Raw genomic sequence first — 15,677 nt, 5'->3', positions numbered from 1 at the left:
GAGGGGCTCAATTCCTCAGAGCTATCAAGCTCGAGGGCCTCCAATTTCTTAACTGGGTAGAGGGGCTTACGTCTCGAAGCTCTATCCCTTTCTCTAGTTTTCTCTCCCAGGGCGTTCTTTCTCTTATATCTCGCTTCCGCAGGTCGAGTAGAAGCGTCTGGGTTCTTGGGTATACCCTTTTTCTCTCCCTTTTATCCTGGCTAGCCCCTACTCTCTCATTACGCTCTGTTTCTGACATGCTATCTTGTAACTCCTCAAGTGCCCCCTGTCCCAAAGCTACAGAGGCGCGGCATTTCTCATCCTCCAGGCAAGAATGTATCAAATGCCAAATGGACATCGTAACAAGCGCCACTAGCACAATTACCGCAGCTTCGGCCGTGCTCTCTAACCTTGAGGAAGGGTCGGAGGAATTAAAACCAAACAGCAAGCCTCTCAGAGCTTACCTTGTTCTGCAGTTCTGAATCTTCTCCGTGAACGGAGGGTCTCCTTGGCACCAGCGGTTGTAAGGCTCCCCCGGCGTCCCGGGTTTCGGTACCAGTTGTAGCCCGCGCAGTCCTCTCGCCAGCAAGAAGACACGCAGACACTAGGATCCTTCTGCAGCAAGCATTTATTGCATCATGAAGAGGAAGACCCTGAGCCAATAATCGGCACTGCTTATATACACCACAGCGCGGCGTGTCTGCCCATGATTGGCTGTTTGCTCATCACCCCATGTGACGCCCTGGGATGGGCCGTGACTTGGCGCCTTTTCAGTCTACGCACATGTGCAAACAGTTGTTTACCAGGAGTCGACAGCGGATGTAGGCGCCATCTTGTCAAGGCGAATGCCTCTCCCGCTCTACCGCTCTCAGAGCAGGGGTCATGGTAGTCTTTCTTACTCCGTGTTAGCAGATGTGCTGCGGAAGTGAGCAATCTATCTTAAAATTACACAGAAAAGTAACGCTTGGCCTACCTAGAAAGTCTTTTCATTTGTTTAAAATATAATCTGACAAATGAGATTTTGTTATGTAACTCTTTTTTGTTTTGTTTTGTTTTGTTTTGTTTTGTTTTGTTTTGTTTTGTTTTTTTCGAGACAGAGTTTCTCTGTGTAACCGTGGCTGTCCTGGAACTCACTGTGTAGACCAGGCTGGCCTCGAACTCAGAAATCCGCCTGCCTCTGCCTCCCAACTGCTGGGATTAAAGGCGTGCGCCACCACCGCCCGGCTTGTTATGTAACTCTTAGGTGATTCAACAGTAAGGAGAAAATTACAAACATCAATGTTAATAGCACGCCTACTACAGGGTGTGGTATTACCCACATGATTCATGAATAATATTAGAATCATTGTTTTAACTGCTGGTTGATACACTGTGTAACATTAAATTAATAACATGGTTTCCCTCCTTCTAAAAGAAAGGATTTAAGCTGAAGGAGACAGAGGCAGGCAGATCTCTGTGAGTTTGAAGCCAGCCATGTCCTATAGAGTGAGTTTCGGGACAGCCAGAGCTACACAGAGAAACCTTGTCTTGAAAAACAAAAATGAAAAATTATTGATGTGGTAGTTGCTGATTTTATTTAAAAAGTCACTTATGAGCTGGGCAGTGGTGGCGCACGCCTTTAATCCTAGTACTTGGGAAGCAGAAGCAGGGGGATTTCTAAGTTCGAGGCCAGCCTGTTCTATAGAGTACGTTCCAGAGCATACACAGAGAAACCCTGTCTTGAAAAAGCAAAAAGTTACTTACATTTGAGTTGGCTAAATGTGAATCCAGAAGTAATTCTGACAAAATTTGTTTTAGCCCAAACCCCTGAGACAAAGCAGTATGTAGAGAAATGTCAGCGCGAACTTAGTGGAAGTATAGTTTTACATTGTCAAAGATTTTGTTCAGTGAATCATCTTAACTAATTTGTTTGACATATTAGGGAAAAATCTTCTCCTTTCCTTTTCTCTTGTTAATAGTTAAAATAAATTGGGCACAGTGTAATGTAATTACTTTCTTTTTTACCAGAAGAGAGACAAATTACATGATGAAGAAGAAAGAAAAAGTGCCTGGGTTAGCCAGGAGAGACAGAGGACACTGGATAGACTTCGAACATTTAAGCAGGTAATAGAGATATGGTCTAATGATTGATTTACATTGCTTTTCAGAGAGAGCCACACTCTGATTGTAGGATTTCTGTTTAGAATATAGTCCCAACTGTAGCAGTTTAATTGGCTTCTTTTTCTGTCGGCAAGTCAGGCATTAATATTCTTTTGACCCCTGGTGCACCACCTCCTGAGTATTATAAAGAATAGAGTCAAGAAAGGCTGGATTCTTTTGAATTAAGAAAAATGTTAATGTCACCAGTAGTACAAAAACATTTCATTTTACTCCTCTTCTATTAGAAAATTATCAGGCATTCTTAGCTTATACATTAAATAGAAATATATACATTTGATAGAGTGTATCTTGAATGTTATGTACTGTTTCTTCCATTGAAGATTAAAGTCACATGGCCAGTTTTCTTGTTTGTGAGATAAGGTCTTGCTGTGTAGCCCTGGCTAGACTGGGATGTATATAGACTCTTGGGTGCTGGGATTAAAAGCCCTGCACGTGATGTTTTTAAGCAGTTGACTTAATTAAATAAGAGGGTAAGAGGGAACAAGTCTTAGTATATTTGATAGTTGATAATAAAGGAGTTGGGATAATTGTTTAAAAGGCATTGACAGTTAGGGACAGGTATTCTTGCTTGTTTGCTTGTGTTTTCCCTGCCTTGGATAAAATCAGAAAGAGCCAAATAAATAACATTCTGTTAAAGAAATAACTAAGCATTTGTTGGCAAATTAGCTTAATACAGCATAAATAACTTTGATGATATTTTAGAGGTACCCCGGACAAGTCATCCTTAAGTCAACCAGATTACGAGTGGCTCATTCAAGAAGAAAAAGCACAGCAAGTCCTGTGCCCTGTGAGGAGCAGTGTAACTCTCTCCCAGCAATGCTACAGGGCCAGGAGGAGAAAACAGAGGTGGTAGGAGGAAGCCAGCTTGAGTCTTCACAGACAGCAGAGCCCCGGAGCCTTGTCCAACTTGAAGACACTTCGTCAGAACAACTTGAATCCACCTCATTACCTCCTCATGCTGTCAGCTCTGAACTGCCTGCTCCTGAGGCAGCCCCACTGTCGGCTAGTAGAGACCCCAAACCATGTTCTGTTACTATAGATCCTCTCCCACCCCCTCTTCCTCCAACTCCTCCCCCTCCCCCCCCTCCTCCTCCACCCCCACCTCTGCCTGTTGCAAAGGACAATGGGGGCACCACCACTGCAGAGACACTGGAGAAAGATGCACTTAGGAAGGAGGGTGGTGAGAAGAGCATCCCTAAGTCAGCCAGTGCACCCTCAGCACACCTCTTTGATAGCAGCCAGCTGGTCAGCGCCCGGAAAAAGCTCAGAAAGACTGCTGAAGGTTTGCAGAGGAGGAGAGGTGAGTGACGCTGCTGTAACTTGAAGCACAGGGAAGGAGCTTTGTATTGAATTCTGCCTTGCAAAGCCTAAAATACAATTTTTGAACATTATTTGATAGCAGGCAAGCATTCAGGGTCCCAGTAGAGGAGAATTCTTATCAACTCACAGCAACAGGTGTTGAAAAATATGCACCTTCTCTTGAGATGTTAGTCATGTTTCTAAAATAGCCTCTGAAGTGACATTTGATGAAGTAGCACCTTTTGTGCTAGGTAAGAAAAGGTGTGAAGCCATTAGCAAGGCCATATATTTGGTCACAGTTTAGTATTGAAGACAAAGAACAGTAAGTTATATGTGCAACTCATCACATACCCAGTAAGTATCAATAAAGCTATTTCTAAACACAATTTCCCTTGCCTTTGAGGGACTTGTGCATAGGAGCAAAAAATACAGAGCAACTTGCATATTAACATATTGATCTGAGAATGTTCTGCAAAATCTTTTGTAACACAATCTGAATAGAATCTCATATGTGAAATAACTAAAAAGTACACTGACAATGAATCAACATTAAATTGTGTGGGGGTATGTCGGATATACAGGAGTGGGGCGGGCTGTATGGGAGAGAATGTGTATGTGTGGTATGTGGGAGTATGTTTGTGGGAGGTATATTGGAGTGGGGAGTGTATGAGAGTATGTGTGTATATGTGGGTGGGGGAAAGTGTATGGGAGTGGGGGGAACTGTATGGGGAGTGTGAGGTCAGAGTCGACTTTTAAGATTGTTTTCAATTGTTCTCTGCCTTACTTATTGAGACAGTTTCTCACTGAACCTGGAGTTTACCATTTTAGATTGACTACTTAGCTAAAAACCCTGCCCCCAACCCATCAGGCTCCACCAGTGTCCTTGTATCTCTCAAGTGCTGGGGTTATAGGTGTGCACAACTCTGCCCAGCTTTTATATGGATGTTGGGTCTCTCAACTTAGAGCCTTGTCCTGGGTATAGCAAGGACTTTGCCCACTTAGGCATCTTCCAATATTAAATTAGAAAGAAAGAAAGAAAGAAAGAAAGAAAGAAAGAAAGAAAGAGAGAAAGAAAGAGGTAACCAATCACTGGCTTACTTTGAATTTGTTGTGAGTACAATGGGGGGGGGGCAGGTCTCATGTTTCATATCAAGACCTGTCCTATTTATTCAGTGTGCATTGGAGGTCACACAGGTTGACTTTTAAGTGCAATAATCCTCACTCGTTGTTTTATTTTGTTTTCCAAAGTGAGTTCACCCATGGATGAAGTGTTAGCATCCTTGAAGCGTGGTAGTTTTCATCTGAAAAAGGTTGAACAGCGGACTCTGCCTCCTTTTCCTGATGAAGATGATAGTAATAATATTTTGGCACAGATCAGGAAAGGGGTAAAATTGAAGAAGGTTCAGAAGGAAGTTTTGAGAGAATCCTTCACACTTCTGCCTGATACAGACCCCCTGACACGGAGCATCCATGAAGCCCTGAGAAGAATTAAAGAAGCATCCCCAGAGTCAGAGGACGAGGAAGAGGCTTTGCCTTGCGCAGACTGGGAGAATTAGCAGGTACACGGCCTGTTGTCGGTAGAAGCCAGCTTTATGGCTTTTACTTAGCTGATGAGCTCCAGTATTTCTTGTTGAGTCTGTTGCATGTTCATCATATATGGCTCCATTATAGCATGGATAATAGATATATGAATTCCAGGTTTTAACTCAAAAACATTGTTATTCAGTTCAGTGTCCTGTCCTTTTATACAACAGTCCCTCTTGTGACTAATCATGCGTATTTCTAGTGTATTACTGTTGCAGTTGTTTTCTTTCCTATATGTGCCTTTTAAGTTAGGTTGTCAGTATCCAGGCTTGCCTGGAACTCCTTGTGATTCTCTTGCCATCATGGTATGTATTACATGGTATGGCCAGCAAAGTGTTATTTATTTCTGTTTTTAATTGTGTTGTGTGTATATGTATGTTGAGGGGGGTGGTATATACATGTATGCAGTACCCACAGAGACCAGAAAAGACCATTGGGTCCTTAGAGATGGCGTTTCAGGCAGTTGTAAGCCCTCTGATGGAGTCTAGGAATCACTTTTCCGGTCTTCTTGCAGGGTTTCAAGAGCACTTAAACATTTAGCCATTTCTCCAGCTCTGGAGAGTACCTTTAAAAGACTTCTAGCTGTGTGGTTTTTCTATCTTGCTCATTAAAAATATCTACAGTGTAGTTATATGCCAACTAAATAGACAGTTTTATTTTTAACTTGACCAGAAAAGCCTATTTAACTGAACTACTAGTAGTTTACTGAGTTTTGATCCTTTCTTAGCTGCCCATAAGGGAGTTTTTTCAGTCTAGAAAATTACTAAGTTGTCTGGTTTTATATATATATATATACCTTTCTAAATATTTAAAACTATTCAGTCATACTGTTGTTCTTCATTGTCAACAATAAACATTAGAGCTACATTAATAAATAAGTTATAAATAACTTGAATCCTGTGTACAGTATAGTTGTTTATCCACATGCATCATAATACTTGCAGTATGCTGCCTGTTTGCTTCCTCCCACCTACCCACTCCTACCCCCAACCCCACCCCTAACCTCACCCCCTGAAGATGGGATCTCACCTTGTAGCTTTAGCTGGTCTGGCATTAGATACATAGATCAGGCTAGTCTTTGCCTCCCTTCTCATCTGCCTTGGGCTTTGTGCATTCTGGGATTAAAGGTGTATGCCATCAAGCTCTGCTGCTGTTTATTAAAAGCTAATGATTAGCACAAATTATACTATGTTAAAAGAATAATGATTATGGTATAAGTCACAAGTTAGTTACATAGTTAAAGGGTTGACAGTTAAGTCTGCTGAAATAAGATAACTTGTGCACAATATCCAGAGCATGTAACATTCTATGCTGAATTCTGTTCTCTGATTGACTCCATGGTATTTACCAAAACAGGAAGACTTAACCAGAGTTGGTTGTACTGTTCTGCAATACCTGGCAATGTTCATGAGGATCGCAGCCTTTATTATGTATCAAAACTCTATCTCAAAACAAAAGCACACAAGCAAACCCCACTTTTCTAGAGGGGATATATATATATATATGACAGCTATTTTTTTAACCTGGGTGTGGTGGCACACACCTTTAATCTCAGCATTCAGAGGCAGAGGAAGAATCTCTAAGTTCAGTCCAGCCTGGTCTACATAGTCATCTCCAGGACAGCAAAGACTACAGATAGATCCTGTCTCAAGGGGCTTGGGGAAAGCTTATTTTTAAAATAATTTTTAGCAGGAAATGTATACAGGATAATTATCTTTGAATGGGAGGATTTGTAATTGACTATGTATCCCTGACTATGTATGATCCTATGAACTAGCTTTAGGCATTTGTTAAGTGTGGATTCCTGTCTTTGACCCCAACTGACTGACTAAGTGGATGTTTAATGTATATGCAAGTGCACATGGATTTTGAAGACTTGGGACAATAAAAGGTGGAATATTCAAACAAAGCATTACTAACAGGATTTTTACTTGTTCCTTTTGGACCTAGAGGTACATTAGGAAAACACATCTCCCTGCACCCCTCCCTCATCATCAACACACTCCTAAAGCTTACACACAGGTCTAAAATCACATTCTCTGTAGTATGTGATTATGCATTACCTTCTCCCTGTGTTTTCCTTTATTGCTGTTATGTGCAGAGTCCCTGACTTTCAACCATTTTGCTCACATGTGTATATTATACTGTACTTTATAGAAAAAAGACTGGCATTTATTTTCTTCTAAGAACCATAGAGGAATATATAGACGTCAGTGTTTCTAATTAGTGTGTTGATATTCAGAGACTCAGGTTGTCTTCCTAGAGTCTTTTCCTTAGTGGATATTTACATGTCATTTCCCTCTTTATTGTTCTTGCTCCTGCTGTGTCTCCTGTGTCTTCTCTTGCTGCTTATACTGTGTCTCAGCCAGTCACCACTGACTGGCTAAGTGTGTCGCTTGCTCACTGTCCCTAGTTCTTTTGCTACAGCAGCTCCTGTTAGCATTTCTGTGCTTGTCTTCTCCCATCTCACCAGGTCTTGGCTGACCTGTAAGACAGGGCCTCAGCATCTTGTATAATTCAGCTGAGGTGATTTACATGTCTGGATTTACATGAGTGTCTGGACACTTTGTGAGGGAGTGCAAGGGGCTGGTAGCTCTTAAAGTATTGAAAGAAAACGAGGGAAACACTCAGCAGATGTATGATCTATAAACCTTTAGCGTTCCTCTTGAAAGATCAGTGTTGCTCTGCCTCATTCTACTATAAGGCATTCCAGAGGTAGCCATGGCTAACTGTGTCTTGAAGTAGCTTTCTAAACATGAGACAGAATTATAGACTCTATGACAAAGTTCTAATTTGTCTGATGTAGGGTTTTTCTCAAACGTCTAAGTATAACAGTGTAAAGAGAATGGGGCACATACAGCATTCTAAGGAAGCTGCTGGGAGTCCTTTATAAAGGGAAAAAGGAATGTGAGAAATGTATCCTAATTTTTATGTGAAGGGTGACAACAATTCCTTTCAGTATTCAATTGACATAAAATTGTGAAGTAGTTCACCCTCTGTGACTTTTAGGTATTAAGGCCCCAAACCTAGGTTTAATTCAGATGCTATTTTTATGTTGTAATTCATGCGAGCACATCTCAGTGAAATATCCTATCAAAACAAAAATATACTTATTGGAAAAATATGAGCCTTTTGGTCTAAAAACTAGTTAGCTTCTGAGTCACACTAGCTGTGTTTCAGATATGCAGTACCCATGGCTAACGTCATTAGTAGAAAATGCAGAACTGTAGTGCAGAAACATGTTGCTTGTCGATGTATACTTAAAGAATGGTTTTTATCCATCTCCTAATAGGCCAGTGGATAAAACCTGTCTGCCTCTATTTATTGAAGTTTCAAGACAACCATTTAATAGGCCCCACACTCCTAAGAGGAGCAGAAATTAAGGGAATCTAACACTCTCAGTATGACCAAAATCTGTATTAAATGACTTTTATTCTTACTACTTTAAGAATACAAATATCATGGGGATGGAGAGGTAGCTCAACTGTTAAGATCATTGGCTGCTTTTCCAGAGGCCCTGTGTATAATTCCGAGTACCGATGTGGCAGCTCAGTAGGTAACTTCAGTCCCAGGGGATCTAACACCTTCTTTTGGCCTCCACAGGCACTGAATGCACATGGTAGACATACATACTCAGGCAGACACTCATACACATAAAGTAAAATCTAACTTGAAAAATTATAAACATTCTTCTTTAAAGTAAATCCTATAACATTACTGTATAGGTGAATATTAAAAAGAGTATTTATTAAAGATAGTTCCAAGAGTATGAGGGAACAAACTTATGCCCTACATTTAAGAGGCATTTTGTTCTAATATTACATTATTTTGCTTGCAAACAGGTGACTTAACAGAGAGAAGAAAAATACCCATGGATGAAGACTGGCTGTGATTCTTTGGGCAAAAGTTTAAGCTCTTGGTCCCACCGTTGGATTCCATTAGTTCCTGAGTATATTGACAAAGTGGTATGAAAAGAGGAAGCACAAACGGAGGTTCCTACTGTCCAGTCATTCTCATTGATAGTGCAATGTTCCCGACTGCAGTGAGAACAAGCCTCCTGACAACGCTGCTCCTTACCCATCCTTTCTCCCCATCTACCCAACCATAATCTCATAGTGGCCAGTTCCATCACTATGAATTCAAAGAACACTGGGTTGGCAGAGTTCTGCTGTGTGAGCTGCTCTGGGATTCATCTTTCCGTGAACTCAGAAGACACTTGCTGAAGCACAGCGGCTTCTACATCAGCTTACAGAAACAGAGTGACATGCTACAGAAGACACTTGTCCAAGGTAGTTATGGTCAGGAATGAAAAACCAACATGAAACGCACTTAAAATTATTCATCTCCAGAGGAGAGGTTCAGTATCTGAGAAGCCAATGGAGATATTAATAATGTGTGCACCAAAACATGACACATTTAACAAGGCATATTTTTAAGAGGCCACAGTCTTACATTTTGTAAGAGTTTGAAGTTAAAATTTCCATGCTTTTAAAATAGCGTTTCATAATTCTGAATTTAGAATAGTTTGAATTTTATGTGCATCCTGTTTATGAGAAGCAATGCTTTGTAATTTGATAATGTTATTTTTAGTCTTTTGTTTGAACTACTGGTTGATTACTCTAACTCATGACTTTCCTATTGAATCAAAAATCAGGATTCAACAGTAGGGATACAAATTACAACACCCTGTATCATGCACCAGTTTTTATTGTTATCCTCCACGGTGAGGAGCATGTGTTCAGTAAAGGTCCAGAAGGCAGCCGGTCCCAAAAGCCTCCAGCTGGCATTTTACTGTGTTTTTTTTTTTTTTTTTTTTTTTTTTTTTTTTTTAATTCTGTAGATAGAACTTTAGACTTTAGGAGATCATTTGTTGCTGTTACTAAATCTTTAAACTCACATGTGTAGATCCAGTGCTGACTCACTTGTCGGGCAGTGGTGGCACACACCTTTAATCCCAGCACTTGGGAGGCAGAGGCAGGTGGATCTCTGAGTTCAAGGCTAGCCTGGTCTATAGAGTGAGTTCCAGGACAGCCAGGGCAACACAGAAAAACCCTGTCTTGGGGGTTGGGGGTGGGGTGTTGGGATTCCATTTATGAATGGGGCCAGCACGGATTGTCAGTGTGGACATGTATGTGTGCTAATGATGAAGACAGGCCTTGGGGTTATATGGAGGAATTGAAATACCAAAAAGAACTTCATTCCTAGAAAATCCTTCTCCAGCACTGCCCAGACACTTCCCTGAAGTGAAAGCCTCTTGATGTCTGCAATTGTTTTCCTCTAGGAACATGGCTCCCTTCTTGTCACTTTTAAGAGATGTTATTCTTTAATTATGAAAAAGTTTCTTGTAACGGGTTATAGAAAACCAAATCTTTGCACTTAAAATATTCAAGTTTATTGATAAGACTGGGAGCTCATTTAGCATTTACTTTATATATTGGTTTTAGTTCAAGCATAATTCACACATCTTGTCCACAGCAGTTAAGCAGCTCTGATATATATATATAAGCCTCATTCTAAGATGATCTGTGTGTCCTTTATATCCCCAGTAAAGCACCAAAATGTAATGTGTTTAACCCAAAGAGTCATTGGCTAGATAAAATATTTGAAAACCTTCAAAACTTACAAATGTTCTAAAAATCACCCATTGTTTACATACTTGTAATATTTAAGACCTGTCCATCCATGCATTATATATTCAGGTTCTTTATTTACGTAGTTTTGAGACCAGGTCCTGCTTTGTAGCCCTGGCTGGCCTGGAATTTGTCGTGCACACCAGGCCCCACTCAGCTTTGCAGCAGTCTTCTTGTCTCTGCCTCTCTTACAGGTATGCACCAAGATGCCTGGGGCTGTTTTGTTTTTTTTTTTTTAAGATTCATTTTTAAATATAATTTTAAAGATAAAATTTTAAATTATGTATAACTATGTACAGAGGCTCTGGCTTGGTAACTGGGAACCAAACTTGGGTCTTCTGAAAGAACAGTATATGATCTTAATCCCTGAGCCATCTCTCCGGTCCCATTTTTTTTTAAAACTTTAGGAAAATATGGAATATAATTTAACAAGAGTCATTGTTTTGTAATCAGTTTTAGCACCAAACACCTGGGCTTTGTAGGTGGGAATAAGTTGGGACAATGAATAGCTCTCAGCACATCCTGACAATCCAAGATCACAGCATGGAGCCTTCAGCCTGTTTTCAAGTCAATGAGTTTCTCACAACATGCCAGTCTCTCTGCCTCTGGATCCTTGTTTTTGTACTGGAGTGTGGCTCAGTACTAAAGTAGCATTGCTTCTTAATCCTCAAGAGATGATTTTTTTACTTCATAAAATCATACACATTGGAGTTATTCATAATAGTACAATTTAAAATAACTAGCATACAAGTGTTCATCAAATCGCCAGATGAGCCCTCATTAGTGTAAAATGGTTTTAGGGCTCTAGGAAAATGACAATAAATATGATGTGTTTTCTTTCCCACCTTACTTTCCTAGACACCCAGTAAAACACAGAAGTTTTGCTTAAGTTTAGATGCAATCAGCAGACCAGAATTGTTGAGCTCTGGCCTTCACAGTTCATTCATGTGTAGTTGTTATGGCACTCAGCCAATGCTTCCAGTTCCCAGTGTGCTTAAGTTAGCCTTCCATGATGTCCTTTATACACAGACACTGCTTGTCTGTGCCATTCCTAAGTGTTTTATACTGAAGATGGGAAAGCAGGAGATGACTTGAGATGCTTAATCTAGTGTTACTCTTCATACTTGAATGTCGATTTCAAAAATGTCCCTGATTCAACCAAAATTATGTATAGTAGCCAATGTACTACGTATAGAAAAGGAATCTCTAGATTAAAGGTCCTAATTTTTTTTTAGCAATACGGAATTGCTGGAGAATGTGGACTTTTAGGAGCTAAGCAATGACTTTATTTAAAGAGTGTTTTATATATGGGTATGATGTTCATGAGACAGCATAAAAACAATCATTCCTTAGTTGTTCATTGTGCACTTAAAACTTTTTCAAAATTCTTTTTTTCTTCCTTCTTGGGATAGGGTTTCTCTATGTGGCCCTAGCTGTCCTGGAACTCCCGCTGTAGATCAGGCTGGCCTCAAACTCAGGGATTTGCCTGCCTCTGCTTCCTGAGTGCTGGGACTAAACGCACGTGCTACTACACCCGTTGCAAATTCCATTTTTAAAAAGATACTGGTGTGGTATGGATTTTCCTATAGTGAACACTTTGACTGTACAGTGTTGTGTTCAGAGGGTTCTCTTTCCTATAAATATGAATGTAGAAGAATCCTTGGTGCCACATATGTCCTAGAATGCGGTAAGTTACATGGTGTCCTGCAGACACCATACACTAGGAATTAGAATCTGGTAAGATACAGCATGACAGACAGCTGTATGGCATGGCATGGGAACATACACATTGATACAGTTGTATTCTATAGACTCCCTGAGACTTCTTTTTGGAATTCATTCACAGAATATGTTTGTATTTATTTAAACCAATGCTTTTAGGCCAGCTTTGTAATACACACATCAACAGAAATCAACCTGCATAGTGATTTTGGGTCTTTAATGGGCCTATCAGGGAGTTTTGAGCTTTCTTACATTTTACCAGGTAAAATAACTAAAAGATCCTGAACAACTGCAGGACATTTCAAACAACTGCATACAGCTTAAGATGCAAGCATTTCACAGGGGAAGCAGAGACCTTTAATTTTTTCTCGTCTTTGCACTGAATATAAATGATTATGTAAAGCTAAATGTGCATATTGACCATTTCATTTGTGCTTGGTGTTGCTAGTGACCATCAAGACTTTAGATGGAAGAGGGGTGAGAAAGCAGAAGCACCTTACAGCTGAGCACACTGTTCATGTCTTACTACTGAAGTAGTTAAGCCTGAACTTTTTGTTAAAGCACATTAAAATCCCGCCTAATTGTTTTGAAATATGAGGCAGTGGTATTTTTATCCTATAAATATAGTAACTTAACAGGTTTTCCTAGAAAATGAGTTTATATCGTTATCTAAACTATCCTTTGTGTAAACAGAAGCTGTTAAAAGTAGGAGGCAGTCCTGATGCAGAGACAGACAGTGAGAGAGTCCACTAAAAGTTCCCTGAGTTATGCTAAAGATGTTCTCATTTTAATTTTTTTTTTGTCCACAGTAAATGTACAATTTGGCATTTGTATGACTTAATGGATTGAGTTCCACGCTTATAAATATATCCACTCTTCAAAGCACATTTATTGGGCCACTGTAAGGTGCATGTACAGAAAATACCTGTGAGGTTGACATGCTAAAGTGTTCATGAATGCTGCTTCATTTTGTCCTCAAAGAATCATTTGTTTTGAGAGGAAGGGGCGGTTTCATTTCTTTTGTGTTTGTTTTTGAACATTTTATTTGTGCTTCCTGTTGCCACTGGCCATCAAGACTTTAGATGGAAGAGGGGTGAGAAAGCAGAAGTTACAGTTAACAGTGGCCCAGTGTGGGACATTAGAAGAATGTAGGAAAGACCTTGAAATGTTTAAAAACAAAAGGTGTGGGTTTGAGTTTTAACAGGAGAAAACATTTTTACTTGCATGTTGTATAGTTAACTGTCAAGGAAGTGTAATGCGGCATTTTAGGTTTCTCCACTCAAATTCCTTTGTCTTTCCTATGAAGTCTTTGCAGTTACCAGTGGCATTTCCCTTTCCTGTGGTTTCCCCTTCATTTGTGTGATGTGACAAGGGTTGCATCCTATAGCAGTTTCTTACAATGTTTTTGACACAATCCCCACTGCCTTGTTGAATCTCTCTCTGTACTGTATGCACTGCCAAGTGTGAAACCATAATATGTAGTTTATTGAGAAACAGAAGGCTGCAGATCATTTTGCATGAGTAAAACCCACTGGGACTAAAGAAACTGACACTTTTTTCTTTTTACTAGTTTTGGGTAAATGAAGATTACAATGGCAGACTGACTCACCATTACTAGCTTTGTGCAATGTTATAAAGGCAAAAACACTATGCACTGTGCTTGGCTTTACAGATGGCTTTCCCACCACGATATTAAGTGGATTGTCTACAGCATACTATAAATGCCATCTCTTGCAAATTTATTATATTAAATATGCTCAGTTAACACTCAAGTATTACAAGTATAAGAAAACTACTAAGCAGGCATTTATAGCAATACTATGAAATCTCCAATCACTGTTTTGACTGTCGCCTTCTGCTCCTTAGTGCAGCCTTTCCGCATCATAGCTGCTGCTTTTTTACATTTCACACTCCCGACTTAGAGTTAAGTCCTTGCTCACCCAGTGTTGCACTCACCTTTCTTGTACATGCAATGTAACAACACACAGTTTTGGTGCTTAACAATATTCCTTTTTTTCTTTAATAAAGGATATTTATTTGAATTAACTTGATTTTGTTTGTTTAAATATTATCACCAGTAACTTTTTATTTCAAAGTGGAGCATAACTATTGTACAGTTTTAATATGTTTTATTGGTTAATTCCTGCTGTATGATTACCTTGACAAGAGGCAACTTAGGGAGAGAGCTTATTTGGCTTAGAGCTTGGGGGAACAAGTCCATGATGGCATGGTCAGGAGACAGACTCCTTGTGTTCAGCTTGCTTCTCCTTTCCACTCAGTCCAGGTATAACCACAGGATGATGTCCACACACTCACTGAAAGTCTTTATTTTCTTCCTCAGTTGCACCTTTGTAAAAACACTGGACAGTTTCTTGTCATAATAGTTTAGTAGCAGAACAGGTACTAATCTACTTATCCCCAAGGCATGGGACTTGGATTAACAACAGATGTTTTATGTAATTGAATGCCAGATTATGCCAGATTTTACGTTAGGAGCCTGAGGCAGACGATAAGAGTCTACCTGCCTGGAGTACATCCCTGCACAGGGCCCTATGGTTCTGAGGTCATGTTTGTCCAATTGGCAGATACTCCCCATAAATGGATCATTTTCATGCTGAAACAAAGACTCAAACTTCTGAAAGACCAGGTTTTCCAGTCATTCACGTTCTTCTCTTCACTATTTGGTCTCCCAGTCCAGGATGTGACCCTCTTTTCAGACACAGGCTGTTGTGTCTCTGCAATGAAGGGCTCAGCTCTATTATCTTTGAGCCAGGACGTAACTCTATAACTCCCCTAAAGTGTCAGAAGAGGTGGCCATAGTGTTTGGAAGGCTTTCTTACCTGCTCTGACTTACTTTCTTGTTACCTAAGGCTTGGAAATACCAGGATATAGTACTTCCCACTCCCTAGCTTATACCAGCCTTCTGAGCATTAAACTTGGGCATTCATAATGGCTGAGCCAAAAATCTAACTCATTCTTTCCCATGATTCAGTAATTCTTCTGGCCTATGACTCTCTTTAGCTTGCTAGCACTCTACGTTCAGCTGTTTAATGAGTTCTTCATTTGGATCTCTGATCCAAAAATGGTATCCTCGACTCTATCCTTGTTAAGATAAACCTGTACTAGTCCATACTTTCCCCCACCTTGAACAGTTCATGAACTGTTGTCCTTAGACCTTACCATCTCTGCCCACATCTGACTCTGTGTTACCAAAGTTGACTCTGGTTTCGATCTTCATCTTTCAACTGTTTTGTGGCACTGGCTTCCACGTGGTCTCTTCACTGTCTTGCCTCTGCATACCTC

General features: G+C 40.1%; 1 protein-coding gene across 1 annotated transcript in view; it reads left to right on the top strand.

The window, feature by feature from the left end:
* Jmy (junction mediating and regulatory protein, p53 cofactor) overlaps positions 1 to 14,416 on the top strand; it is a 60,500-nt gene extending 46,084 nt beyond the window's left edge. Inside the window, exons 8-11 of the mRNA XM_031359813.1 lie at positions 1,987 to 2,082; positions 2,842 to 3,439; positions 4,687 to 4,997; positions 8,865 to 14,416. Of these exons, the coding sequence (XP_031215673.1) occupies positions 1,987 to 2,082; positions 2,842 to 3,439; positions 4,687 to 4,994 (1,002 nt within the window). The 3' untranslated portion in view covers positions 4,995 to 4,997; positions 8,865 to 14,416. The remainder of the gene's footprint in view (positions 1 to 1,986; positions 2,083 to 2,841; positions 3,440 to 4,686; positions 4,998 to 8,864) is intronic.
* The last annotated feature ends 1,261 nt before the right edge of the window (positions 14,417 to 15,677 follow it).

This window comes from Mastomys coucha, unplaced genomic scaffold (assembly GCF_008632895.1).
Source record: "Mastomys coucha isolate ucsf_1 unplaced genomic scaffold, UCSF_Mcou_1 pScaffold8, whole genome shotgun sequence".
In the NCBI taxonomy this organism is placed as follows: Eukaryota; Metazoa; Chordata; class Mammalia; order Rodentia; family Muridae; genus Mastomys; species Mastomys coucha.
This window is presented reverse-complemented; position numbering and strand designations above follow the sequence as displayed.